Source organism: Lasioglossum baleicum, chromosome 1 (assembly GCF_051020765.1).
Source record: "Lasioglossum baleicum chromosome 1, iyLasBale1, whole genome shotgun sequence".
Lineage (NCBI taxonomy): Eukaryota > Metazoa > Arthropoda > Insecta > Hymenoptera > Halictidae > Lasioglossum > Lasioglossum baleicum.
In genome coordinates this window covers 11,535,825-11,562,251 of record NC_134929.1, presented here as the reverse complement: position 1 = coordinate 11,562,251, position 26,427 = coordinate 11,535,825, and the positions used below count along the sequence as shown (strand labels likewise).

General features: G+C 42.3%; 1 protein-coding gene and 1 long non-coding RNA gene across 4 annotated transcripts in view; one reads left to right on the top strand and one right to left on the bottom strand.

Moving 5' to 3' along the window:
• Positions 1–26,427, top strand: part of LOC143208836 (rho GTPase-activating protein 20) — a 289,326-nt gene that overhangs the window by 56,657 nt on the left and 206,242 nt on the right. For 2 of the 3 annotated variants that reach the window (XM_076423806.1, XM_076423718.1), the window contains exons 4-5: positions 14,657–14,702; positions 16,068–16,240. In XM_076423806.1, coding sequence (XP_076279921.1) covers positions 14,657–14,702; positions 16,068–16,240 — 219 coding nt within the window. The remainder of the gene's footprint in view (positions 1–14,656; positions 14,703–16,067; positions 16,241–26,427) is intronic. The other variant, XM_076423974.1, reaches the window with a different exon arrangement.
• On the bottom strand, positions 13,689–16,441 carry LOC143211029 (uncharacterized). Its single transcript, XR_013009376.1, has 3 exons — positions 15,924–16,441; positions 15,748–15,819; positions 13,689–15,638 (listed from the first exon to the last, which is right to left on the bottom strand). It is a non-coding gene; the product is annotated as an uncharacterized LOC143211029 (long non-coding RNA).

Here is a 26,427-nt window from a genome sequence, read left to right as displayed (position 1 = left end):
TGTAATCCAAGGGTCAACACCCTCTTCTTCTACTCCGCGTGTTCAAGTTGGTTCGGATTCAGTGTGTAACACGGTCGTGGGCGAGCTTTTAGCGCGAGGATAAACGGCCAGTCACCGAAACCGAGGAATGAATCGACAAAAGCAGAGAATCCAGAGGTAGGAAATAAAAGCCTGAGAGTCTAATCGCGGTCCCTTCAGAGTGGACGGGAATTCTTCAAGCTGTTCTCGCGAGGGTTGTTGAGTGCCCGCAGCCGAGATACGAACCAGAGGTGACAAATACGTGGATTTGGAGGCGGAATCGTTTCGATCGCATCGCTAATGGAACCGGTTGCCCCTATCGATTCTTAATTCCTCTTTGTACACAGTGCATCGAACGCGTTACATTTTGCCTGATAGATCCCAAATCAGATACAGGTCCGTCGAGTAGACTCGCTCGAAACGGGAATCCTACAGGCGACTAGAAAATTTCTGCAAGCCGATATCAAGGGTAAAAGACCTTCCCGACTTGCGGCCCGGCAAAAATCGAACTGGAACGCGCGGGGCCCGCGGCTCCGAGAAAAATGAGACCCTCACCGATGAAATCGAAACCGTTCCCGGCGATCCGGTATCCCCAGTCCACTTTCCCGACGAAACAACGCCGATGACGATCGTCCACTTTCCTGTGCTGCGCTGCGGCGGCGTGTGTGTTCGTCTCTCCCTTTTTTTCCCAGCATGGTCGTTTGCTCCACTTTCCTCCACGGTTCTCCGTTTTTTCGTCGCGAAAACACAAACGGGAGACGAGTCCTACGTGGAAGCACTAATGCGAATTAAATTGGCGGTCACGGATCCACGAAAACGAGCCTCGCCGCATCGGAGAGAAACCGACTCTGTAATCGAGGCTGCGATCATTGATTAATCAATCGCCTTTCAACCTTCCTCGGAGAACCCCAAACGATTCCTGCGCCGAAATCGCTCAAGGTGTTGAGATTTCCGCGGAATCGTGACTTCTGATGGAACTTGACGCGCCACAAGTATTCCTCGTCCACGAGAAGACGGCACAGAGAAATTTGTAGGTATCTAGGCTCCTCTATCTGATAAGGCGATAGCCGATCTTTATGCAAAATATATGCGAAATATATGCACGACATATGCAAAATATATGCAAAATAATGAAACCAATTATACAATGTATACATATTTTCATTTATTGTTTGCTGTAATTTGCATTACAATATGTAACTATGATTTTTTCCATATTGTCAACTGTGCGTTGATGTATTTTCTCGCTGAAGATTAATTTGTACACTGAGAATGTCCTTTAAACATCACAGGACGTAATTGGGGCATGTGTATTTTTTCTGGTTCTTCAGTAGTGGATGCATATAGAATTTTGTTAAGTTTTAACAAAGGATCACATCCTGGATTTTTTTTAAAGATCTTCTGCCATTTATTTCGAATTATTTCTTCACAAGCACCAGATACACGTTCCAGCACTTCAGTAATAACAGTAACTAATTTTCCTGATTCCTGCAGTAGGAGTACTTTTGTTTCTAATTTTGATATGGTAACTGGCAATCGCCAGAAATTAGTTGCAATATAGTTTAACTCATGAAATAATGTTTCATTTTTCATCACTTCTTGGGCTAATATAACGCTACTTATATTTCTGTCATCGAATGACTCGATAACCTAGAAATAAATTCTTAAGGCCAAGGTCAATTGCTGCTGTTTCGTGCGAGAATCATATAATATGATACGAGTCATATTACATAACGCTTCTTTACAATAATATACACGTACACATGTATGTATGTACAATTGCAAAATATGTCAAAAATATGCAATATATGGGAAAAATATGCAATATGAAAAATATATAGAATATGCAAAATGTGCAAAATACTACTATAATACGGGAACTGCACGATCTAAGAAAAACGAAGGTCCCCCTCTACGCCAGTAGTGAGTGGGTTCTCGGTGATATCCTCTGTCGCCTCTCACCCGAAATTTTCGCCATCCTCTCGTGGACGAAGAACACCGTATACAGTATAATGAACGAAACAGCAAGACTTTCGAGCATTTTGACTTTGTCTCTAACAAGGGAAAAGTGGATTTCACGTCGCGTGGAATTAGCACGCAGTTTCTCGTTGTTGATGATTCACGCAACTGAGATAACAGTCTCCTTGCTTTCGATGTTTAACCCGGGACCGTGGCCACCGGACTGTGCAAATTCACGTTTCTCTGGCGAAATTTGACACGTATCAAACATGAATTTTCATCGCGATTTACTCGTATGTATGTACATGTATACTGTGTACTGTACCAGCGAGCGAGCCGAATACCATTAGGATATCCAGCATATCTCAGAATTGAAAGAGCAGTCGCTACGATAAGTATGAATTTCGGCTATCATGCGTGGAAATAACGACGCTAATTAAGAACTCAATTATAATTAAAAGTCTTTCTATATTTATCAAATATTGAATTTACTCATTCGTCGTTACGAAAGGTTTTAGTCAAGAAAGCAAACATTCAACCAGAATTTAATTCTCCGATGGGCCTGTATTGAATAATTGATCGAAAAACGCATACAGCGACAACAAATGCATGGAGACGAACAGCTGGAAAAGTGGTCAATCCTTTCAGCTTAAATACAAAATGAAAGACGCAAAAATTTCTGCAAGATTTGATATTCTCTAACAGCTTCCAAGATGAAAAAGTACAATCGAAAGTGAATCGACTTTTCAGAATGCACATTGGATTTCGATGCACAGAGAGCAACAAGTGCGCAAACGACTGGCATTGTAGGAGGCGTCATTAGAGATCGGCCGGTTTTCTACGATCAGGGCCCGATAGCATCTTCATCGAACAGTACGCGTTCGTCTGTTGGTTTTATCGATGCGGAGCGATCGTTGCCATACGGAACAAGGTTTCCGGAGCAGCAGAGGGGATCCTACAGTCCCGGTAGGATTGTAGACTGTAGATGGTAGGCACATTAATCAAACCGGTGGGCCTGGATGTCGACCGACACCCTAGGAAATCGCGAAACGTTCTCACCGCGGCACGCTTTTATCCCGGACAGGAGAAAGTGCGTTTCGTGGTATACACAACGTGTGCTCGCTCCTCTTGTTCGAATACTCGTGTGAGTGCGCACTCCGTTCGACCCCGTCTCGAATCTTCTCCGCCTCTTCGATTTGCTCTCGATTTGTTCTCGAATCGTCCCTCTGGTTCCGATCCTTTTTCTATTTTCGCTAAATTTTTTCTGTAATTTATTGGTGACCGAATTAGTTGCGTCGCACAGTGGTAAATGTTTCGATTTTAGGTGGACAATATTATTTTTGAATAATTTATATCCTCTTGATACTCTTGATAATTAGTATTATGATATTTATTTTTTTGTTATAAAGGAATTGAACATAAAAATTATAACAAACGGATATTTTTCTTATATTTCTATATTTCTGACTTATAGAAGGTATAAAGTCTGTGAATATAAGAAAATGATTTTAATATGATTACTTTTTTAAAAGATTATAATTACAGTAACTTAATTACATATAATATTCGTATTACAAACTATAATTAAGCGATCTAATCGGATCGGATTTCTCACTAAGTAGCAGGTTGTAGCAGCTAATTTTTCTTCGACATTGTTAAGTAATTCATATAGATAAAATATACAAAAATATTGCAGCTTGAGTATGCTTGAGTCAAAGTGTAACCTTACTTTACTAACTCATTCATAAAAAGAACGCTTTTGATTATGGTTCATTTTATTTACTTCCTCCTTTTAGTTTTAAACTAAAACCAGAAAATATAAATTAGTTTAATATGTACTTTCCATTTTTCTCAATGCACAATACAAAAATTCACCGCAGTTTCGGAACATTCAACTAGTCGTTAATGGACAAAAAATGGAAATAATGAGATATAATTGTTAGAATTATTTGGTTCAGTATGTCTAATAATATATTTTCTCAATTAAATATGTTTTTCAATAATTGAGAAAAATTATTTTTGTCCAGCTAGAATTAGACATTTTACCACTGTGCGTCGGAGACAGTTCGCAGTTTGCGCAAGTAATTCTTCCTTTTTATGAAATATAAAAATATAAAATACGAAATATAACAATATTCTTATACTATACGATTTTATTCCAAGTATCTAAAAGAATCACGACTTCTTTGTCTTGAGTAATTTCCTAAGAGAAAAGGAGAATTTACACTTATCCGATATATCTACTTTGAATAGTTAAACATTAAAGAAAGATATAATAGTTCACGTTCAGTAGAGTCTTTAGTAACTTCTCGCATCGATTACGAGCCGCAGGAGTTACGCACATACGAATCCAATTTCTTGGCTTAATAATTTTAATGAGTCGAGCACGATGCGACGCGTCGCTCTTAAATTGTTCCGATGATTTTACTGTTCTGTGTTCCACCCATTCCTTTCTGTTGTAAAAGCATAACATCAGCAGCCTGGTTATTAAATAGTATTCTATATTGAAATATAGATACTCGCGGAGATTGTGACTGCATAAAATCCGCAGCCTAACGACGAGTTCTTCGGATAATAAATGCATCGGTGCAATCTGTTCCCACGAACGCTAACTATTTCCACCTTCATCCTAGATTGCATTTTAGATACGACTCTTTTTCTTGATAAGTTAGTCGCGAAGGTTGTCTCGCGGAACTAGGACCAATAATACTCGGCAGACCTATTCGACGTCCTCGGAACTATCCTATAAAACTCTAAAACCAGAGAACTATACATACACGCGGAACTTATTTAGCGAGATAATTGAAGGGCTCGAAGGCAATCGGCGCTAGTCCAATTTTCTTATCAATTTATTTGAACCACTGCAGTTCAATTTAATCTTTTTACTAGTTCAGTTTATTCGTCTGCTATCTGTTCCATAAATGTATTCTTCTAAACCTTTGGCGTGCACTTGTATTCTTTTACAACCTAGTTTTAACCCTTTGCACTCGAATGGTGACTCTGAGCCGCCAGTCAAAATTGCCGTATCATTATCTGAAACAGTTTTTAAACGATCAAATTCTTCTGTACTCTATAAATTGCTAAAAATTCAAATGTCGCAGGAGAAAACAGGTTCAATTTCATGTGCACAGAATACAAATCTTTTAGGTTGATGGATAAGTGTTGATATCGGAATTAAAATTGCTTCGAGTCCAAATGGTTAAAGGATTCTTTACGCTGCCCACTGTACGATTGGATCCCCAACATTCGGAAAAGAGGAGCCGTCTATAGGAAGCTTATTTAGATAATTTTCTCCGGTGTTTGATAGAACGGAATGCTGGTGTAAGGACTGATAGTATGTACTTCGAAAGCTCTCGGAAAGGTTCTTGTTGCATAATCGGTTGCTTGCGGAATTACGGTCGCGATCCAGCTCGTTAATCGGTGTACCGGTACCGGGAGCAAGGTGTGACCGCGAGTTATGAGTCTCGCCGAGCTGAATCGACGTCGATCCTGACGGATCGATAAATTTCCATCGGCAAGGTGGCCGTCGCCCCTCCCTCGATCAACATAAGTCGCAATAATCCGAGCTGGAATTCGTAACGCGCGCCCTTCCTGGCCGCTCTTTCTTGAACCGGCTCGGTTCGGTTCGTTGGTCACGGTAGTCGTTCCTTCACCATTCTTTACGACTACGAAACGATGATCGAAGAGCTGTTCGCCGATGATGCTGGTGGGGGGGATGGTTACTCGCACGACGGAGAAAGAGGAACAGATTTTTTTCTTGAGATCGCCAATCTACTTTCTCCGGTTACCGATCAGGGCACTCTCTTTTTTGAAAATATCGCTCCGCGAAATAAATTGCCGACTTCCTGTTCTACTTGGGGCGTCCGTACACACCTGACAATTTTAATTCGTGTTTATTATGCAATATACCATTTGGGAACTGTGAATCTCCTGATCGGAATCGCCAGATTAAGACTTGTGTCCCCATTCTCTACCTTCCCCTTCTACGACGCTATTCCCCACGCTTCCGCCGCGGCTCGGTCACGTGACGCGTTTCGTCAGCGGTGCCGACAGAGAAAGACGGTCTTTTCCTTTGATTCGTACTCCCTCCCCTTATCTGGCGACTCTGCTCTCCACTCGTTTCCAGGATTGCAAGGGTGCGGGATTCGCCTTCTCATTTCTCGATAATACAAACACGGGGTTGTTCACTAGTCAAAAACGCTAGATAAAAGATCGATCTTGGGCGCTTTTTAGTCTTTTTTAAATGGAACGCAAGATATAGTAATACTGGTATGAAATAGCAAGATATAGAAACGCAAGATATGGAAATACGCGAGATAGAATGAGGGGATGAATCCAAGAGACGACGTCTCTTGATGGAGTCCGAAATTGTACGAATTGGAACTGAATGAACTGAACACCACACTGAGCTCACCATACTGCTCCCTAGTGGAGTGGGGATGAGTCGGAGTGGGAACGTGTAGTAGAGTAGGGAGCGTTGGCGCGCGGAGTGGGGATCGCTGAACGTGATGAGGTACTACCGAGCGTCGCGCGGCGAGGTGTGACGGTTAATATTTAAATATCTTTCTTCTCCTAGACAAAGTTTTTTAAAAATTTGTTTTTAATATTGCATTGTCATCCAGTTCTGAGCTATATTTAAAGTTTCAAGAATCTAGCTCATCAGGAAGTGGTTTAAAATTCGATCACAAGACTTGACGCATATAACAACGACACATCGACAACTCGGCAAGCTAATATAAGGGCTTTTGAGGAAGATGGCGCCCTAAATCGATGTTTTATCTACCCTTTTTGACTACTGAAAAATCCCATGTTTGTATTATCGAGATATGAGAACGTGAATCCCGCACTCTTGCAATCCTAGAAACGAGTCTACCGCCTTAAACACGTGCTTACTTTGCTTCATCGATTAGTCCAGACTGCATAAAAAAATGGTGTTCAAGAAGAACGAAGAACAGTTTAGCATGGGCTAGGATCGTTTCGTTTTTATCGCTGGTCGTAAGTTCGCGATCGTTCTGCAGAGAACTAGGACACGTTGGAGACTCGTTCCACGTGTTGGACACGTTGTTGCACCGTTGAACGTCGAGCAGAAACCGCACGAAATCACCACCATGCGTCGATGTACGATTGTATGTACAGTCTGTAACAGTAATGTCGAGACACTTTCAAGAGAACGATAACTTTTTTCATATTGTACCATACGACTTTGTTTGAGAAGTTAGAACAATCAGTTCACTACAGGACGTAAAGAAGGAATTTTGACAAAATTGCAGAGAAAATACTAAAAGTTGCGTTTCACAACTTTTTTATGTGGGCCTATAACGAAAATAAAAAAAAAACTAATTCTTCCAACTTGTAATTTCCTAACGTCCTATATTAACCCTTTGGACTCGAAGCAATTTCAATTCCAAAATCAAGACATTTCTTTCACAACTCAGATCATTTTTATTCTATGTAATTTTCTTTACTTTGTGCACATCGAATTGAACCTGTTCTCTCGTACACAACAGTTGAGGTTTTTACAATTTATAGAATACAAATGAATTTAATCATCTGAAGACTGTTTCGACTAATGATATGGCAATTTCTACTGGCGCCTCAGAGTCACCATTCGAGTGCAAAGGGTTAAAGAAGCCATCGTCTTTTTAAAAGTGTCCCAATATTACTGTGATAGAATGTACATAAATGTACAGGAGAAATAGGTGGTGTAGAGTGATAGGACCGATTCACTTCGTTTAATTTGAAAGATTACGGGGATCGGCTCACAGCGGAGACCGTATAATTAGCACCGCGAAGGCGAATGGGAATTGTTTCACAGCAATTTTCACGAGGAAATGTTTATCGAGCGTTATGGACTATTAAACGGCGGACTGGTGGCCGTTGCTTATCGATCGAGACGTCGCCGAAGCAAAACGGACGATCTCTCTCTCTCTCTCTCTCCCTTTCTCTCTCTCGAGAGAGAGAGGGTATAGAGGAACAGGAGAACGAGATGTAGATGGAGGCAGGTGGCAATCAAGGGCGGGCTAAAAATGCCGTGGTAACCCAATTATGAATCCGCGGTCCTTTCATCGTACGTCGTGCGTTAATAGTCGGTGGGGAAAAAACGGCGTTTATCCATTTAACGATCGCATACCGTGTAATTGTTTATGGGGTGCTTGGTGAAAATGGGGAGCCGGAGAAAAAAACAAACAAACATGATTTACATAGAGACCACGTTGGAAAAGTGTATTTAAATATCGCCTAGCGATGGCACGGAGCACCTTGCAATCCACCTCGAACCTTGAAGACGCAACACGAACCAGAATCGCCGGATCAAGACTTGTGTCCCCACTCTACCTTCCCCTTCTCGGTTACGCGACGCGTTTCGTTTCTGGCGTGCATGTATTGGGCTGGCAAGAAAGTAATTTCGGTATTTTAGCGATGAACTTTCATCAATAAAATATTTTCTTTTTGGCAAAAGATCTCATCGAACAAAAGGGAAAATATCTTATTCATTAAAGGTCATTGCTTGAATCAAAAAATTGGGCTCTACATTTCACCTTAAAATACCGAAATTACTTTTTTGCCAACCCAATAGTACTGGCAGAGGGAGGGTAACATTTTTCCCCTCGATTCGTGCTCCCTTCCCTCATCTGGCGACTCTGAAAAGTAGCACTTTCAGCACACATGAACCTTTTATGTGTCATTTTTTATTTACGTGATTGTCAGATTGATTACAATCTCTGATACACGATTCGGGCGAATTCTGATCGATACATTTTCGAAAATTTGTTCCACACGTGAGAAGCGTGCGCGAAATGAAACTTGGTTGCCAAGATTGGCTCGGATTCGTAACCACGCATTGAACTTGCTCCCATCCCTAATATCGAGGAGATTATGGTCGCGCGGCCGGAGCAGGTGCACCCCGGGGATCTTGTTTATCGATCGTCAATCTCGCGGAAGAAAAAAGTCTTTATAGAGATCGTCCATGGATTATAAAATAATAATAGTAGGCTGTTGCAACGCCCACGCATAGACCCTAATAACACGTGGTCGGCCGTGTTTTTTTGGGAACGCCCCGCTCGTAGCCCGGTATTGGTCACGTCGGGCAAGAGTAAAAGAGAGAAAGTAGATGGACAGAGGATCCTGAAGAGGACGTGTAATTAAAACCGCCTCCGAGAGACGCGATCTGCGTCCGAGAATATGCGATCGAGGGGAAGAGAGAGGGAGACAAGAGATTGAGAGAGGAGAGGATCACCGGCGAAAAATTCGGGCCGGAGACGACACTTAATCGTCGATCGTGCTGCCCCAGCGCCGGATCGTAGATCATCTATCACCATCGTGGCTGTCGCCCGACCTAGCCACCGCCAAAGATTGCCTATGCATTATAATTTGGTCGGCGAACACGAGTAGCGCCGGCTCGCTCGCTTTTTATTTTTGCAAATGTATCGGTAAGCACGGTGGCCGATTGGCCTGCCTCTCTCTCCTGCCAGCTAGTACTATACTATCCGGGTATAATAACCGAGGCCGATCGAATAGATTTTTCCTAAGGTCTAAATCGATTCGAGGAGACGGGACCCGAGAGAAACCGGGGGGAACACCGCGTCCTCATGAATATGAATAATTCATAATTAATCCAGACGATTGGATTTTCGAGAATAACACCGACGGGATGAATGGGTCACGGAGCAGCGAGTCGGCTCACCGCATAATGCGATGCATAAATGCATAGGCGCACGCAACGCAACGCAATGCAACGCGCTCCACGCTTAACATAGATACGCATCTGACAATGAGAAACGCATCGACACGCCAACGCATCGTGAGTGTCGTGACGCCCGCGCCGCGTCGCGCCGTGATACCAGACGACGAACACGAAGATGTGACGATGCAACGCACGCACGCATGCACTCTTCTGCATCGGCTTCCTCTACGCGCGAGCGTCCCTCTTCGCTTTCGATTCACCTCTCGGTGACCAGCAGCGCCGAGCTGACGAATCCAATCCCTCATCGAAATCCGACCGGTTTTCCTTTCGGCGAGATTGCTGATTTTAAACCCTGCACTCCTTCGTTGCTGCACTCCTTTATGCACTCCCGCGATGCAGTCTCTCAATCTGTCTGCCATCGATCGGATTTCTTTGGAGAGCCTACTTGCCAGCGGATTGCTGCAGTGCTTTGCTTTTCAGATTCTCCGGGGACGGAAAGCCTCTCAGAATCACGTTAACACCTGAAGAGAAAGGAATAAATGGTTCACAATGAAATTCAAAAAGTATTTGAACGTTTTTCCGATTCTTTACTAGAAATGCATAAAATCCGCAGACTAGGTATTACGAAGAAAATTAATTTTTGAAGATAGACAGAGAATTACGCGGCAGATTAGTCGTCAAGGGATAGGAAGCACTGTTAGAGATTTTTCTTTCTTCGTTGCTGCACTCCTTTATGCACTCCGCGATGCAGTCTCTCAATCTGTCTGCCATCGATCGGATTTCTTTGGAGAGCCTACTTGCCAGCGGATTGCTGCAGTGCTTTGCTTTTCAGATTCTCCGGGGACGGAAAGCCTCTCAGAATCACGTTAACACCTGAAGAGAAAGGAATAAATGGTTCACAATGAAATTCAAAAAGTATTTGAACGTTTTTCCGATTCTTTACTAGAAATGCATACAATCCGCTGTCTAGGTATTACGAAGCAAATTAATTTTTGAAGATAGACAAAGAATTACGCGGCAGATTAGTCGTCAAGGGATAGGAAGCACTGTTAGAGATTTTTAACGTGGTTTTCGAAAATCGTTGGAGCAAAGTCCGAGAACGATCACGCGCGTTTCCAGACGCACTCGGATTAGAATTTGTTTTCCAGCCGCTTTCTCTCGGGCCGATGCACCTTTTAATTAAGGGGCGATTCGAAACCGGTGAAACACATAATTCTGAACGCGGCGCGGCGCAGAGACGAGCCGAGCCGAGTCGGCTCGAGATGCGTTATCGCGTGGTTTATGAGTCAGCAGCTCATAATTTCTCGGTTTCTTACCGTTCGGATAAGAGAAGGTTGACGACCCCTTTCGTCGATCTAGGCATTCTAGGCTCTAACCGAATTCTTCGGGCCCCCACTTTCACCGTTCGCACGCGTCGCGTTATTCCGAAGATTCGTTGCACCGATCTCCCACCGGTGCATCCGGTGCAACCGCGATGCAACCAGAGCCGCGTGTTGCATCCCTGTCTCGGTCTCGGTGTCCTCGCGCGAATCGCGGCAATTACGGTGCAACAAATTGATCGTTAGCGGCCGGGACGCGCACAGGGGCGACCAGTTTTATTGCGATTATACGCCGGCCATGATAGATACGTGTATTCGTGGCTCGGAGGCAATTAACCGGGGATCGTCGATGATCAACGGCGAGCGTTCCTTTAAAATGCGCCTCTCTAGCTGATAGCCAGCGAAAAGAAAAAAACGTCGAGTATTTGTAATCATGTTAATTTTTACGACACGCAGATGATATTCGGGACAATTTATTCCTGAATGATTATCAATCAGTTCATTACGAGATTAACAGTAGATAAATCGATAGGCCAGCGAAAATTTATACACGCGTGTAATGTATGCGTATCAAATACGCAGGTATTCTAATACCACCAAATAAGGTGATATTGAATTTCGCAGAGACAGTGACGACACCACTAGTGAAAAATAAGTGATTTATAAATAGACTGCGGATTTTATGCATTTGTCCAAAATGAATAGGTAGTACGTGAAATAAGGTAAACGGGTATCGATGGAAAGAAATTTTTAGTTGGTCCCAGTACCTTGTAATTGAAGCACAAAATGTTTATTTTGCATAAGGATCGCGTTCAATTGTACTATACAATAGGGTAAGGTTGCACAAGTCGTACCCCTTAAGTAAAAACCGTATAAAACTTAGGGTTTATCAAATAAATAGAAATTAAATGTGTTATTCAAAACTTGTGTTAATATTGTTGTTATTTATTATAACGAAATTAGAAAACCTATAAGCTTTCGCGTAAAATAAACTAAATCTTTAAAAACTTAAGGAACCGGTTTCCTAAGTCGTACCACCTATAGCCTAAGTCGTACCTAAGAATACAATTAAGCAACAATAATAATTAAAACGTATTTTTCGTTAATCTGTTTACGTGACACATAAGTATTCAGTTAGTACAAACATCACATACAAATTTTTTTGTTCTTTTGTCAACTCCAGCGCATACATCGTGCACCCATGATTTGCATTTCAAGCATTGAATCATGTTTTCCTCCCGATCTTCTCTACAAATAAAATAATACCAATCGCTTTTCTTCTTTTTAATTTTTAATGCCAATTCCTTTTTATATTAATTACTGCGTTTCTTTTATTTGTCGCATTTTTTCTGTTTTCTTTATTCTGCGTTGACGTTATTTCGACTGACGAGGTAGTACGACTTAGGAATCTCATATGGGTACGATTTAAGACACGGCACAAGTTAAATTTAAAAAGTAAACAATAACCTAACTGAATAAAATTAATACGATTTCGTTTCGACCAAACGATTATGTAAATTCTACTGAATTTATATTTAATAAGGAACATAATTTTATCAATAATTTACTTGCAAGATTTTAACTACCAAACATATGCAGAAAATTGAAATAAACTTACTTGACGACAGGATTTATAATAAGGCTGGTTTATGGCAGACAATAATACGTAAAGCATGGTTGACTCAGATGTATATTTGGTTGTCGTTGTATGTGCTGTTGTCGCCGTATTTCGTTCAAAATTCAAGTGGTACGACTTAAGCACTGGTACATACGACTTGAGCAACCTTACCCTACTTGATTATAATATTTTTGAAAAATTCGATTCTGTCGTTCTGGAATCAATTGAATCATGCCGTCAAGGTGATCACGTATTATTGAATAGGAGCGATGCATGAATATTATACGGGTCGAAACCGACCCACAGGTCCGAGGATTAAATAGAATCTGCGGCGAACGTTCCCATCGATTGTGAACCTCTCGTCCGTAGAAAAATCCACTCGATCACGATCGATGAATTATCATTCGAGCGACGCGGGCTCGTTATCTATTCTTCGAAGAGGATTCTGGCCGTCTTCGAGCGACGTAACGCTACGCAACGCCTTAATGCGTACCGATAGAAAGAGCCTTAAGGACTACCGGAACTTATTCACGTCGATGTGTTCCCCTCGACGCGACGGTGTCCTGATTGGACATAATGCTGCGTCATAATTCAACGGACAAAATGTATGCTCCTTTCGAGGACGTGATTTAGCCTCGCCCGATGCTGCTCACCGGATCGTTGAACCACCACGCTTTATGCCTTGAAAAATCATGTTCACATCCTAGATAGTAGCTTACTAACCGAGAAGATCCTGCGTTCGTTAACATCTTAATTTTTATTCACTGCAGTTAGAGTTGTGCAGAATTACAATTGAATTACTCCAGGAATTATAAATACAAAGCAATTGAATTACATCGTGATTCAGTGTTATATTGTAATTCATAATTCATTCAATTAAATTACATTGTAATTCGTAATTGCATTTGAAGTACAATTATGAAATACACTGTAATTAGATTATAATGTAATTCGTAATTGCAATTAGAGTACAATTATAAAATACTTTGTAATTAAATTACATCAATTACGAATTACGATGTAATTAAATTAAAATTAAGCAATAATAAAGTAATAAGTAAGTAGAGGTTGAAAAATCCATGTGAAGGTTTCAAACAGAAGGAATTTATTATTCATACATTTATAATATCTGAACAGAAATAACTACTGCGTTACACATTTTTTAAATTTCAACCATAAACATGAAATAGCGTTACGTATTATGAACGAGGATGAGGAATATGTAGAAACTACGTCGCACAGACAACTAACAAGTATATGTATGAAAGGAAAACATAAAAATATATCGCACTTCTTCAAAGTTTTGTGCTATAATTTGGAGAGCTGTATTTCAATTACACATCTGATTAAAATACTTACTTAGTATAATTGAATTAATTGAATTATGTAATTCAGTTACGACGTAGTTGAGTTACTATATAATTGAAGTACAATGTAATTCAATTGCGTAATTGAATTACAATGTAATTGAATTAGCACACCTCTGACCGCAGTCTCGATCAAATTTTTCAAGACTCATCATTTGTAAATTCTGAAGATTCTTCTCTCACAAGATCTGTGCGGCAGTAAAATTGTATGCTGTTCGTTTCTCAATTATTTCCGCAAATAATAAATAAATGAATGTGTTAGAGCTACCGGCGTAGATGATCTGAGAAAAGTCTCTGTGAGCTAGAAAAGGTTGGGACAACACCGTGTCCCAATTTATCCGAGATCATTGTGCAATCACTGGGTAATAATCGAAGCGCTAACAGGTACAGGGTCGCTTTCGTCTCTGTGGAAGCTTTTCTGCCAGCGAAGATCGATCGGCCGGCCGCCGCCGGGCCGAATTACAGCTGTAAGAATGACTGGCGGATAGGAAATAAAAAAGGTAATCGAACATCGAGCGATCGTTTCCAGCTCGGGTCGAGTAACGAAACTGGCGTACACCGCCCCACGAACTCGACTCATTCTTGTATTATACCTCATGCATTATACATGGCCCCCTCAACCCCAGCCTCCGTCGTATCTTGGTCATTGTATTTTAAGAGCCAATTCTACCGCACCCGTTTTGCTTCCTTTCAGATCCGCGGGGCACTCGAGAATTGGGACGGCGATACCTTCAAATCGGGTGAGTACCGAGTACCGACTACGCCAGACTTCTTGTCCTCGAACGAGATTCTACATTCCAACCTCGATCGAGATCGAGCATGTTTCGAATCTGAAATCCTGTGGCAGAGCTCTGGATCAGCGCCGATTGCTCTCCGGGGCAATGCTCTTGGCTCCGTTGAGAGCGAGAGCGCCGAGGCCACGCCCCTTTTGTCCAAGCTCGATCGCGGCTATTCTAACATAATAAATAATGTATATCATCGCGATTTTTAGGCAGAGATAAAAATCCACAATCTACTTAGAGCTTGAATCGATTCTGGGCTCTTCAAAAAATCTAAAAAAATTCTCTTTTGGGTCCGAGTCTACTTGAAAGTATTGCTTCTCTTGTCGAAGTACTCGGGGAACATTCGAAACTGTCCAGCCAGATTGGAACCAAGTTGTAATATACTTGATCCCATCTCTAGCCCCTAATGAATTCGTGGTTTACTGTTCGAGGAAGTCTACGACGGACGCGAGCCGATAATGGAGCCGACCCTGATGGAAAGAGAGAAACGAGAGATTCGATGGTAAATCATATTCCCGGGTGCGTGAGCGTGAGCGTCCGTGGAGTGTGGAGTGTGGAGAAGAAGGCTTTCTTCTTCCGTGATGCTCGGGACCTCACCAGACGAGGAACCGACCACGGAAAAGAGAGAAACGGAGAGTCGATCCTCAAACAGAAACGAGTTTCGTATGGGAGAGATAGCGGGATGATGTATTGCCGGATCGAATCTCTCGAAGACGATTTCGGACGTGTGCTCGCGTCCACGCGGTCTTCCATCATCGCCGGCGAATTTTTCCCGTGGCCTGTTGTCTACCCGTTAGATTGCGAACTTAGGCTTTCCCACTGCTTCGATCCGCAAATTCTTGTTTAGAAGACACACCTATTCAGTCCTAATTGGACTGCAGATTTTACCTGAAACTGAAAAGATGCTCTTCTCTTATTTCGCACTCACTAAAAATATTTAGAAAAGAAATGAATAGGATTTAAAATAGTGAATGTGTACTAAAATTATCAAAGAAATGTTTACTTGGCTCTTGCTCCTTATAATTGGTGTGTAACATTTTTATTTTGCACAAAGATCCGCAGTCTAGCGATGGCACTGGAACAATTAGTTTACGTTAAAAATTAGTCGCACTTCAAAAAAGTAGAGGCAGGCTGACTTCTGAGAATTGTTCCAACAATCGTATCGCAATGATTACGTACCTGAGGACAAACAGATGTATGGTTGAAGGTCAAGGGTGTATACAGAAAATAAACAAGAGGGTTTGAGGAATTGGTTGGGTGGTATGAGGGGCGGTTTTCTCTTCTATTCAGTGGTTCTCTTAATTGGTTACCGGTTGTCGCCAGGTGACTTATTCCCCGGCTCGTTTTGGAGCTCTTACTGGGAGTACCTGGAGAGCTACGGGGAAGCTAGGAGGATTCTGGACGAGCTGAGAGCGGCCGAGGACCCCCTACTGCACTTCCTTGCTCTCAGGCAAGCCGCTGCCAGGCACTCGCCATCCTCGTTGCTTCTTCTACCGGTGAGTCGTGAGTTATTAATCGCTGCATCAAATAGAGACAAGATATTACGTTGTAATCGATAGGATTACCCGGCCGATTAACCATACCGTGCCGCGAAACTATAATATTACAGCTGCGCGCGCTGCGAATCCGTTGCTACCCCGTTTTCTCATCATTTATTCCATTTAGGATGAACGTTATTAGAAATGCTTCTATGACAAAAACGTCTCTCCGTTTCGCAATTATTGAAATTATAAAAATGCTTTCTATAGGAAATTGCCTTCTTTATTTCAGCACATATTATAATGAAAACCGTACAAAGTTTAAGTAAATTCAATCTTCGTACTTCTGTACGGCGTTTCTCGGTAACCGTTGCGTTTACTACTAGGGATAGCAGGTTTTTTAGTCGGAGACATTTTTAAGACACGGCCGACAGCAGGATTTCCGGCATCATCTAGCTTGAAGGTGAGAGTGTAGAAGGTCCACACACCGATAGGTTTGTAGGGTAATTGCACCAGTGAATGAACATTTAAGAAATTGTTCAGGAAAATATTGTATTTAAAAAAAAAATATGTGAATTAAAGGAATCTCATATATGCCAAATGGCTCCGTATACTTCATTTGTCAAAAATAAATGAACACAAATAAAATGAAATTATTATTATTTGTCTTTATTAAACGTTAAATAAAAAATATAGAAAATACCAGTCAATGAACACTACATTCTAGTAATTGAACAATGATGGTCCAATGAATGAACAAAATTACTAAACAATATTCTCCTATTTATTTAACATTTTAATCACAAAAAATCCCTTAGAATTATCCTAGAACATCCTGTCTCTTGTACCAAACCGTATCTGGAATCTTTGGCCATTTCCATACCTTTCCTTTTTCACATTCTACCATTGTTGTCACTTCATGAACACTCTGTTCATTTACTGGGCTATGAGTAAGATCGTGGACCAGTAAATGGACACAACGAATTTTTAATGAAATATTCATTTTATAGCTATTTTTGTGATTTATATTCAATATTTAAACCCACGTACATCTATATCGTTAGTAACTTTTATCTCATGTGTAAAAGAAAAGTATAAAAACTCATGTGTAAAAGAAAAGGTCGTGTATACATACCTTACTAGTCTTAGCTCTGTTGCACACACTCAACGCACTTGGTGAAAATAGGTCATCTTAGAAACTAATGGTCAATTGACCAATATAAACCAATAGGAATACAGCTACGAAAAAGAGTCATATATTCCATTGGCCCAAGAGTCATTATCGCTAGTATACCGTGAGGCTTAAAATTTGTTGAAATATACAAAAGCGTTCATTTACTGGTGCCCGTTTATTCGCTGGTGCAGTTACCCTATATTCTAAATGCTTCGAAAATTTCAAGCTAATTGCCGCAGTGGATTCTGTGAAAAAGAAACACGAAGTTAACTACCCCGCTAATTGCGACAAGTTCATTTGTGCGCTCGATATTTTCGGGACCGAGTGCTCTTCCGGCATGCGGCCTCTCGGAACGTGGACGCCGAGAAATGCCAAGAAATCGAGCATGCCGATTGACCTTAACTGCGGTTCACTGCAACCGCTCTGCGGCTTTTTACTCTCTTCGACGGGATCCTCGTGTCGAGTGAAAGTGCCGTAGCTGTTGCTGCCGATGCCGATGCGGATGCCGGTGCCGGATGACGCAACGGTGTACGAGAGAACATCATCTTCGGTTAACCTTTAAAGTTGCTGGCCCGATCTTCTCCGGTCTCCTCGAGAGGAGAGCCTACTCGAGAAACAGACAAAAGCGTTCGATTCCTCGATCGAGCGCCGATCGAGCACGTCCATCTCGTACGTGTACCTCGACTCTCATCCCGATGCGATCGGAGACGTGACCATCGGACACTCACCGGCGCAATTGCACCTCGCCAGAACTGGGTTTTAGGTCAGACGGATTAGACATTCATGATCGCTACTCCGTTGCTCGCGCTACTCGCCCCCGATCGTAAACTACAATATAATATACGGCACGCATAATCATACACGGCGAGCAGCGAGGTCGATTGGTCACGCACTTTCCACTTGCTCGGCGAGACGTTCGTCGCGTATTCAGTCGTGGCAACCTCTCCTTTTCTTCTCTCATTACTAGACTGCGGATCTTGATGCATTTCAAGCAAAATTGAGTAGATGAGATTCAAAATTGTTGGGGAATTTTCAAAATTCAAGATGTCGATACATGATTTCTCCTCTATTAAAATTGCAATCGACGCACAGTGCGGACAAATGGCCTAATATTCGGCACTTTTCTCGAAATTTGGTTATTAGTGTATATATATAGGTAATTTTTTTACAGAAAATGATATTTACCAATATAATTAATAAATTGATTAAGAAATTAACAATTTTTATTTCAACAAAACTATATTTTTAAAAACTAACAAATTTAAAACGAAATTAATAATAAATGATTAGACAAATTATAATAGTATAAACAAAATTAACAAACTTAACAAAACGCTATTCGCTATCCGAGTCATCCTCGGTACTTTGAATGTGATCCAAAACGAATCATTCAATCCCGTGATCTTGCACATTTCTGATTAAATATTGATCAATTTCAGTAAAATCGCAAGATTTGCTTTTTGTTGTCGTATCTCGAGATATTTCAATCTCTTCAGATAAATCGTCCACCCTTAATTATTGCAAAATTGTATTATGCATAAAAATGATTATTATATGATTATTAATAACAATTTCCATCCTAATACGCATTTTTTTAAACACAAATAAATTTTTTATAAAAATCTAAATTTGGCTACTAATGTAAATGCAATAGTAATTGTTAAAAAAAAAATGTAACAATAAAATTAATAAATAAAAAAAAAAATTAACAATATTTATGCATAAAAATTATTGTTATATGATTAATAATATCAATTACCACCTAATAAAATGTTGTGTCAAAGGAATTTATCGTACATCGTGATATACACGTGTAGTGAGATATGCCACGTTTGTCCGCACTGTGCGACGCAGGCAATTTTTATTTTGCATAAAGATCCGCAGTCTACTCATTACTGAATTGTGAATCGAGAATCGGCGGAACAGGAAGAGCGATTGCGTTTATTAGGTTCTCACTTTCTTTTAGCGCGAGAGAAACCTTTTGATCCGCGAAATTATAACTGCCTGATTTGTAGAGAACAATCTGTTAACGTCTTAGCTGTGTATAGTTTGTTAGTTTGTGCTCGTGGAAGTCGCACAAAATCAAAGCAAATTATTCAATAAATAATAGACTGATGACGAAAATGATAGAAATTAGTACGATATACATTTCTATACTGGAATGAAATAAAAGAAGCCAAGAAGAATGTTAAACGATTCACTCGGAAGGAACACGATTGCGATCAATGAATGATCTGCAATTTTTCCTCGGCGAAATGCACGCTGCAGAAACCGGGCTGCACATTTGAGAGGGTAGATGATCGACAATTATTATACATAGTATCGGAAGCGTCCGGGGAGTCCGAGCAGGTTGCTGTTTGTAAAACTTAGCCGCGTCTGCCGATCTTGGCCGTGCTGATTGCAAAATAGAGAGAAAAAAAACGGCCGGGAAAGTTTCGCGCGCGAGTGTGTTTGCGAGCCTTGTACGTGAGATGAGCTATGTGACAGCTTCTAACGGGCGTAATGATCGCAGCTTCGAACGAAGCTTCCCAAGCGCGGATGGAATCGACCTCGACTTTAACGCCCGGAGAAATATAGACTCGGGGCTTGTAAGTCACGCAGCTAGCCTACCCTAACTCCTCGGCTAGCCTAACGCACCCTCGACGATGATGGGTCTTTCTCTCTCTCTCTCTTTCTCTCTTGGCAGATGTAGTTTCGTCGTGCACACGCCGGCTTAATGGCCTCCCGTGATTCCTCACATTTTGTTAACCCTCGTTCGATACTAATAGCAATATTAACCCCTTGCCTCGTGATTTATTTTACGGCTCCAGCGATTAGAACCCTTTTTGCCGATCGGAATGTCCCGTTGGAAAAACGAAAATTGATGTCCATTGTAGGGCTATCATCCCTAATGGAAAAATACTGAATCTAACGATGTACATAATAATTTTTTATAAGTAAAGGGTTAATACTGTGGTTCATGTGAATCGTCCAATGCAGTAGTAGCTTTTCGTTTTCTCACACTACCGAGGGTAGTGTGAAGAAAAAGAGAGGGTTTTCATTTCTCGAGAAACGAGAAATGAGACTATATTTCTCGAGCATTCTCGAGAATCCTCTAGAATTTTTAATGAAATATAAAAAAGTATTGGAAAACTTATGATATTTGGAATATTGTTGATAATATGTATTTATCGAAAGCGCAAAGTATTAACTCAATGTTTATTCCTGTCCAATATGTACATTTGGGTGGACCTAAGCTATGCTTGGAGAACAATTTTTATCGAGATACAATACACGCAACTATCCACGTCTGAAAAGAAACTCAAGCTGTTGGGTCCAATTTTGAAAAAGTAATTCGTTTTTTTAATGTGTACGAATACTTTGTACACCGACTGTATATGTATTTGTTAATTTCCGAAAATATGTTATAAAATAAATGAGATTCATACGAATTTTCCTAGATTTAAATTTCTCGAGAAATACTGTAATTTCTCGAGAAATGAGAAATAACCAATTATAAAATTTCTCGAGAAATTCTCGAGAAGGAACACTAAGTTGAACGATACGAAATCAAGTGTATCGATGTTCCGTGCTTTTCCCGAGCACCCGGGCAGATGGTAATTGAAAGTCTCGGGCTCGAGTCGGGTCTCATCGGCGCGCGTTTAATCGCGTTGTTTCCTATGAAATTTCACCTGCCTATCGAAGCCACCTGTAGCCACCGCGGCTAGTATCCAACCTACGCTAAATGTCCGGTAGATTATGCGATGGCTTGTCACACGTGGGTGTCCGTGGCACTCCGGTACCCGGTCATATCAGCTCCCCGTGCCACACGACGTCTCTCCGCCGCTTTGTTCGCTGTTAGGTTCGCGCGAGTACACACGCTGCAAATACACGTGTGCAACTTGTTGCAGTTTGTCGGACATTAAAACACCGTGGGACGCTTTTATCTTTCGAAACGAACGCGGGACACCTCGTTTGACGGACAGCTTCGCGTCGCACGCCTGTCCGACCTTCTGACAAACGTGTACCTAACAGAATCAGTGCTTTTTCCAAATTATTTTTCACGGATCTGATACTTATATCCTATCCCCAACATTTCTAGCCTCTCCTCTATATATAATATTTTTGTAAAAGTCCAGGGAACGAACAGTCAGACAAACACTTCTACCTATTAGATGTTACTGATTTCCTGTAAAATAAAAAAATATAATAGCCATAGACTGCACCGGCATACAATAAATATATGTTTCCTCGTTCATCTGAAACACTATCAACGATAAATGAAGTTCTAATCACATTTCATCCATAAAATAAATCGTAGTGCCAGGGGTTAACGAATGTGTTTGATCTATCCGTTCGGAGATTTGCAGGAGTGGTTGCTGGTATGGTACCCGCAGGTTAGTACGCACCTGCGTGCGAATATATCCGTGGTGGAGCAACCACTCATTGTTTCTCTTCTCCTCTGTGGCGTGTGTTGCAGAACGACGAGTGATTTACGAGGTGCACCGGTCGCGCGGCGGTAATATGCGCTTCGCCCGAAGGGGCTGCCAGACAATTTTGCGAAAGTCAGAGAGGAACGGAGAGGAACGGAGAGAGAGAGAGAGAGCGGGAGAGTCCTTTAGGATGCGTGCAAATACTTTAACGTCTAATTGATTCGGTTACATTGTGCCTTCTCCTTGGAAGGCGAGAACCCCCCGGCCGCACTTCTTATAGAGACATTCTCGAGCCTGGTCTCCCTTCCACGTAGCGCGTCAACGTTTCAGTTATCAGCTGAAAAATAATTATTATACCTACGGTCGTGACTCAAGGTTTCATCTTTGCATCGCTGCAAATTGCCAGCTCTTTGGTGGCGTTCTGAAACGCAGAAAAGTTTCTTAACACGTTCACCACCACCGCCGTCACGAATCTGTGACGACCAGTCTCGCAATGCACTTGAAGACAGTTGAATTAATTTAATGCACTTTGTTGTTCAAATTCGTAGTACACGGAACAATACACGAACAATTCACGACTTCCTAAATCAATTTCTCGTAACAAAAGACGGTCTAGAGCTATTTGAAAATTGCACACTAAATCAGCTACCGACAGGAAAGTTTCAATTTCGTCGGGCAGAATATTCTTTGCGAGGGTAGTTTCTCATCCTGGCGAATAAACAACACCGCCGATCCCACGATCCCGAAAACCCTGTTCCGTTCGCAATTAATAACGTGTATAATCAAGAGAGATATAAATTCTGCTCAGCTCTCCCAGCGATTTTCCGAACGATCCTCGTATCTCTCGGCAGCGCGACGCGTCTTTTAATTAATTTGAGAGGCCTTCGACGAGACACGACACCGCTTATCCGCGCGGATTGGATTTTATTCCCGGCGTGGTCCGTCGACGTAGCCGCGAGTGACACAATTTATGGTAAAGCGTAAATCCTGCACTCTCCGCACGCTTCGCTCGTTTTCCCCGTGTCTCGTCCCGTCTCGTCTCTTATATTATCGCGTTTATCGGCCATCAAATCGTCCCTGCTGCACTGGGAAAAATTCTCTCCGATCCGGCTCCCTCGCGTGATTACCGCCATCCACCGCAACTTTGTACGACTCTGTTGCGCCCGATTGTCAATTACCCGCGGCGTGTTGCCGCGATCGACCTTATTATCCTCGCGGCTGTCGTTCCAGACCAGATCCTCGCCGGAAATTATTGAAAATAGTCGAAACAAAAGGGGTTGGGCGCGACCTTCGGCTTCCCGGTATCATTATCAGCTCAGAAACCTCGGGCCCTACTTTTTCTCTTTAAAAACGTCCACTCGACATCATCGCCTCAATCTCTTCTACAACTTGGCCACTCCACGAGAACCCTTGCTCCGAGCCTTTTTCCTCTTTTTTAGAGCAAACTAGCTCTATCAACGAAACACTCGCAGGACGCAGTGTCGCCAGATGAACACTTGTCTCCCACTTTACGCTTTGGTCACGTGACATGACTCACGCAACCAATTCGCTCGCGTTACGTCTGCGTCTAGTTCGTGACTAACCCGGCAACGGCGGAGAGAGGGTAACTGTATTCCCCTAATCTGGCGAGATTGCTCAGACTCACAGACGTGTCGTCCATTTCTCGAAGCAACCTGCAACCATAATAGCTGCCCACTCCTAGGGATATTCCAAGTCTGGAAAGTAGTGTGGACAATTTTTATTTTGCTTAAGGGGCTAGTCTACCCTCGATTTGTAACTAGAAAATTACTAGAATCTTACTAGATTTTGGGTCGAAAATATGGGTTTCGTACTAAACGTTGTTTGACCTTATTAGAACAAATTGTGGGCTGTGTGAGGGCTCATTCGAAAGAGGAAGAATAGACGCAGCGCGCTTTTCTCACGAGGTTAACGAGATTATGTTAATAATTAATAATATGAGGGCCCAAAGTCGAGAAAAAATCTAGGAAAAAATCCCGCAGATTTCAATGCATTTTCTGTCTCTAATAGACTTTTTTGACTTATGAGATGAGAAAAGCGCGCTGCGTTGAACCTTCCTCTTTCGAATGAGCCCTCACACAGCTCAAAATATGCTCGTATAAGGTCAAACAACGTTTAGTTCCGAACCCATTCTTTCTAGTAAGATTCTAGTTATTTGCTAGATATTTGCTATTTACTAGAATCTTACTAGATTTTGGGTCGAAAAAATGGTTTCGGAACTAAACGTTGTTTGACCTTATACGAGCATATTTTGAGCTGTGTGAGGGCTCATTCGAAAGAGGAAGGTTCAACGCAGCGCGCTTTTCTCATCTCATAAGTCAAAAAAGTCTATTAGAGACAGAAAATGCATTGAAATCTGCGGGATTTTTTCCTAGATTTTTTCTCGACTTTGGGCCATCATATTATTAGTTATTAACATAATCTCGTTAACCTCGTGAGAAAAGCGCGCTGCGTCTATTCTTCCTCTTTCGAATGAGCCCTCACACAGCCCACAATTTGTTCTAATAAGGTCAAACAACGTTTAGTACGAAACCCATATTTTCGACCCAAAATCTAGTAAGATTCTAGTAATTTTCTAGTTACAAATCGAGGGTAGACTAGCCCCTTAAAGATCCGCATAAACATCCGTAGTCTGTTTCCTTTACAACGTTTCAGTCTCCGAAGTATCGCATACTTGGTTCCCTGGAGAAACTGCATGAAGGTTTGCTGGAATGGTTTCTCCGCACTGTCGCGCAAGATTATTTTCGCAGTCGCGTTCATTTTCATCCCGGGAGGTTTCGAAGCAGCTCTCTCGGCTCGTCGAGGTTCAACCACCGTCCCATCGACTTACGTCAGGATTTTACGCGATGGCCATCGGCTTGGGGAACGCAAGATCGTTTATCATATCCGCGGAGCGTCGCGTCGCGTCGCGCGCCGCAGCCTGTTGCGTATGCATCAGCTATAATTCGCCAAGCGGCCGCACCGTTAGCTTTTTACGCTTTTAATTACCTGCACGCTGACTCCTCGCGACTCCCGATCATCCTCCGACTTTCTTTGCGCAACAAGAGTAGAAATTCTCCCGACGAATCTCTCGCCGGAATCCAATTACTTTCAACTTCAACCGCACGGAACAACGGTAGAAGTTCCAACACGATCTCATCCGGGAGATTTTACCTCGCGAAACCAAATATTTCTCGTTTTTCTTAAACCGTGCAGTCCGCGTTTTCTTAGATCGAGGCTTCGCGATTCTTTCAAGATTTAATGTAAATTCGATACACTCGTCGAATTCTTTTCTAGAATATCCAGTTATGTTTTTTTCGGATAATTTACATGTTCGATAACCGCTTAGCATCCCGTCGTAAAAGTAAATTCCTGCGAAAACAGCTCGAGCCGGTTTCATTGTCGTTTTCCGTCGACAATGGCTCGTTACGCGCGGGTTTTTTTTCGGTCGGGTAAGCGCCGCGTGTTTCGGCGTTGTCTATTATTCCTTGGGTAATTGGGGATGGCCATTTCCGACTAATTGCCGGCCTGCCGGCGATTGTTCGTTTTCGAGGTCTTCCTAGGCCGAGACGAGGCGCAGATTCGCCGCGTTTATGGCGATCGTTAGCGTTGAAATCGACGCGAGAGCCCCGAGAATCTCCTCTTGTCTCTCGCGCAGAGGAGCATAGCATACACGCGGCTGTCCTTACTCGCTGGTCGCGCGAAGGCTGTGCGCGCCCGTAATTATTCCTCGTCGAGATAATGTTATTATTATCCGACGCGCGGGAGCACATCGTAATTACTCCATTTGCAAGAAAATAATGCTGTCAATTATCGTCCTCTTGTTCGGAACCGTGCGCGATGCACGTATACGCGCGTTCTTCGATTTTTTGCGAGAAAGAGACGCGACTCGAAAGGATGCAGATCGACGATCTCGCGAAGAACCGCGATGCTTCGCGAGAGAAAGAGAGAGGGAGACGCTCCTCGAGGAGCACAGGCTTCTCGAGGCCGAACCAAGGCTAAGCCGATTACCCGTACCGTTTCATTATGCGCATCGACAGGCCGAGCAACACTTTAGCGTCCCCGCAATTGATTAACAGGATAATTCTGTAATTTCGCCCCGGTTCCAGTCGCCCGCGCCCTCGCCCGCGAGCTAGCTAGCTAGCTAGCTAGCCCCGGATAGACCGTAATAGCAAGCTGCCCGCCTCTCGCGGAATTCTAACAAAGTAGACCAATCATAATCTTCCTTAAACGCGCGAAGCAATTTTACCGCGAATCGATTAGCCCGCGCTCTCGCTCCCGCAAAACTATGACTAACAGCTTTCGTTACATTATTTATGGGCAATCGGCGAGCGCAATCTCCGATTGCGATTTATGCATCCGCGGTTCACGTTTCCTGGCTTGTTCGCCGATTTTCATCGACCTCCGTCGTTACCCTTCTTCCGTTTCGATCTCCCTATCGTTAAACATTATACTCTTCTTATCGTTTCACCCTATCACGAAGAATCGTTCCTTAAACCGAGAGTCACTTCTCAATCACGTGCGTTAACGTAAAAGATAAGTAGGATTGAAATTTTACCGGTATCAACATAGACGAATAAAACATAATTTACACCGGTATATTACGTTGCGATAAAGCGAAA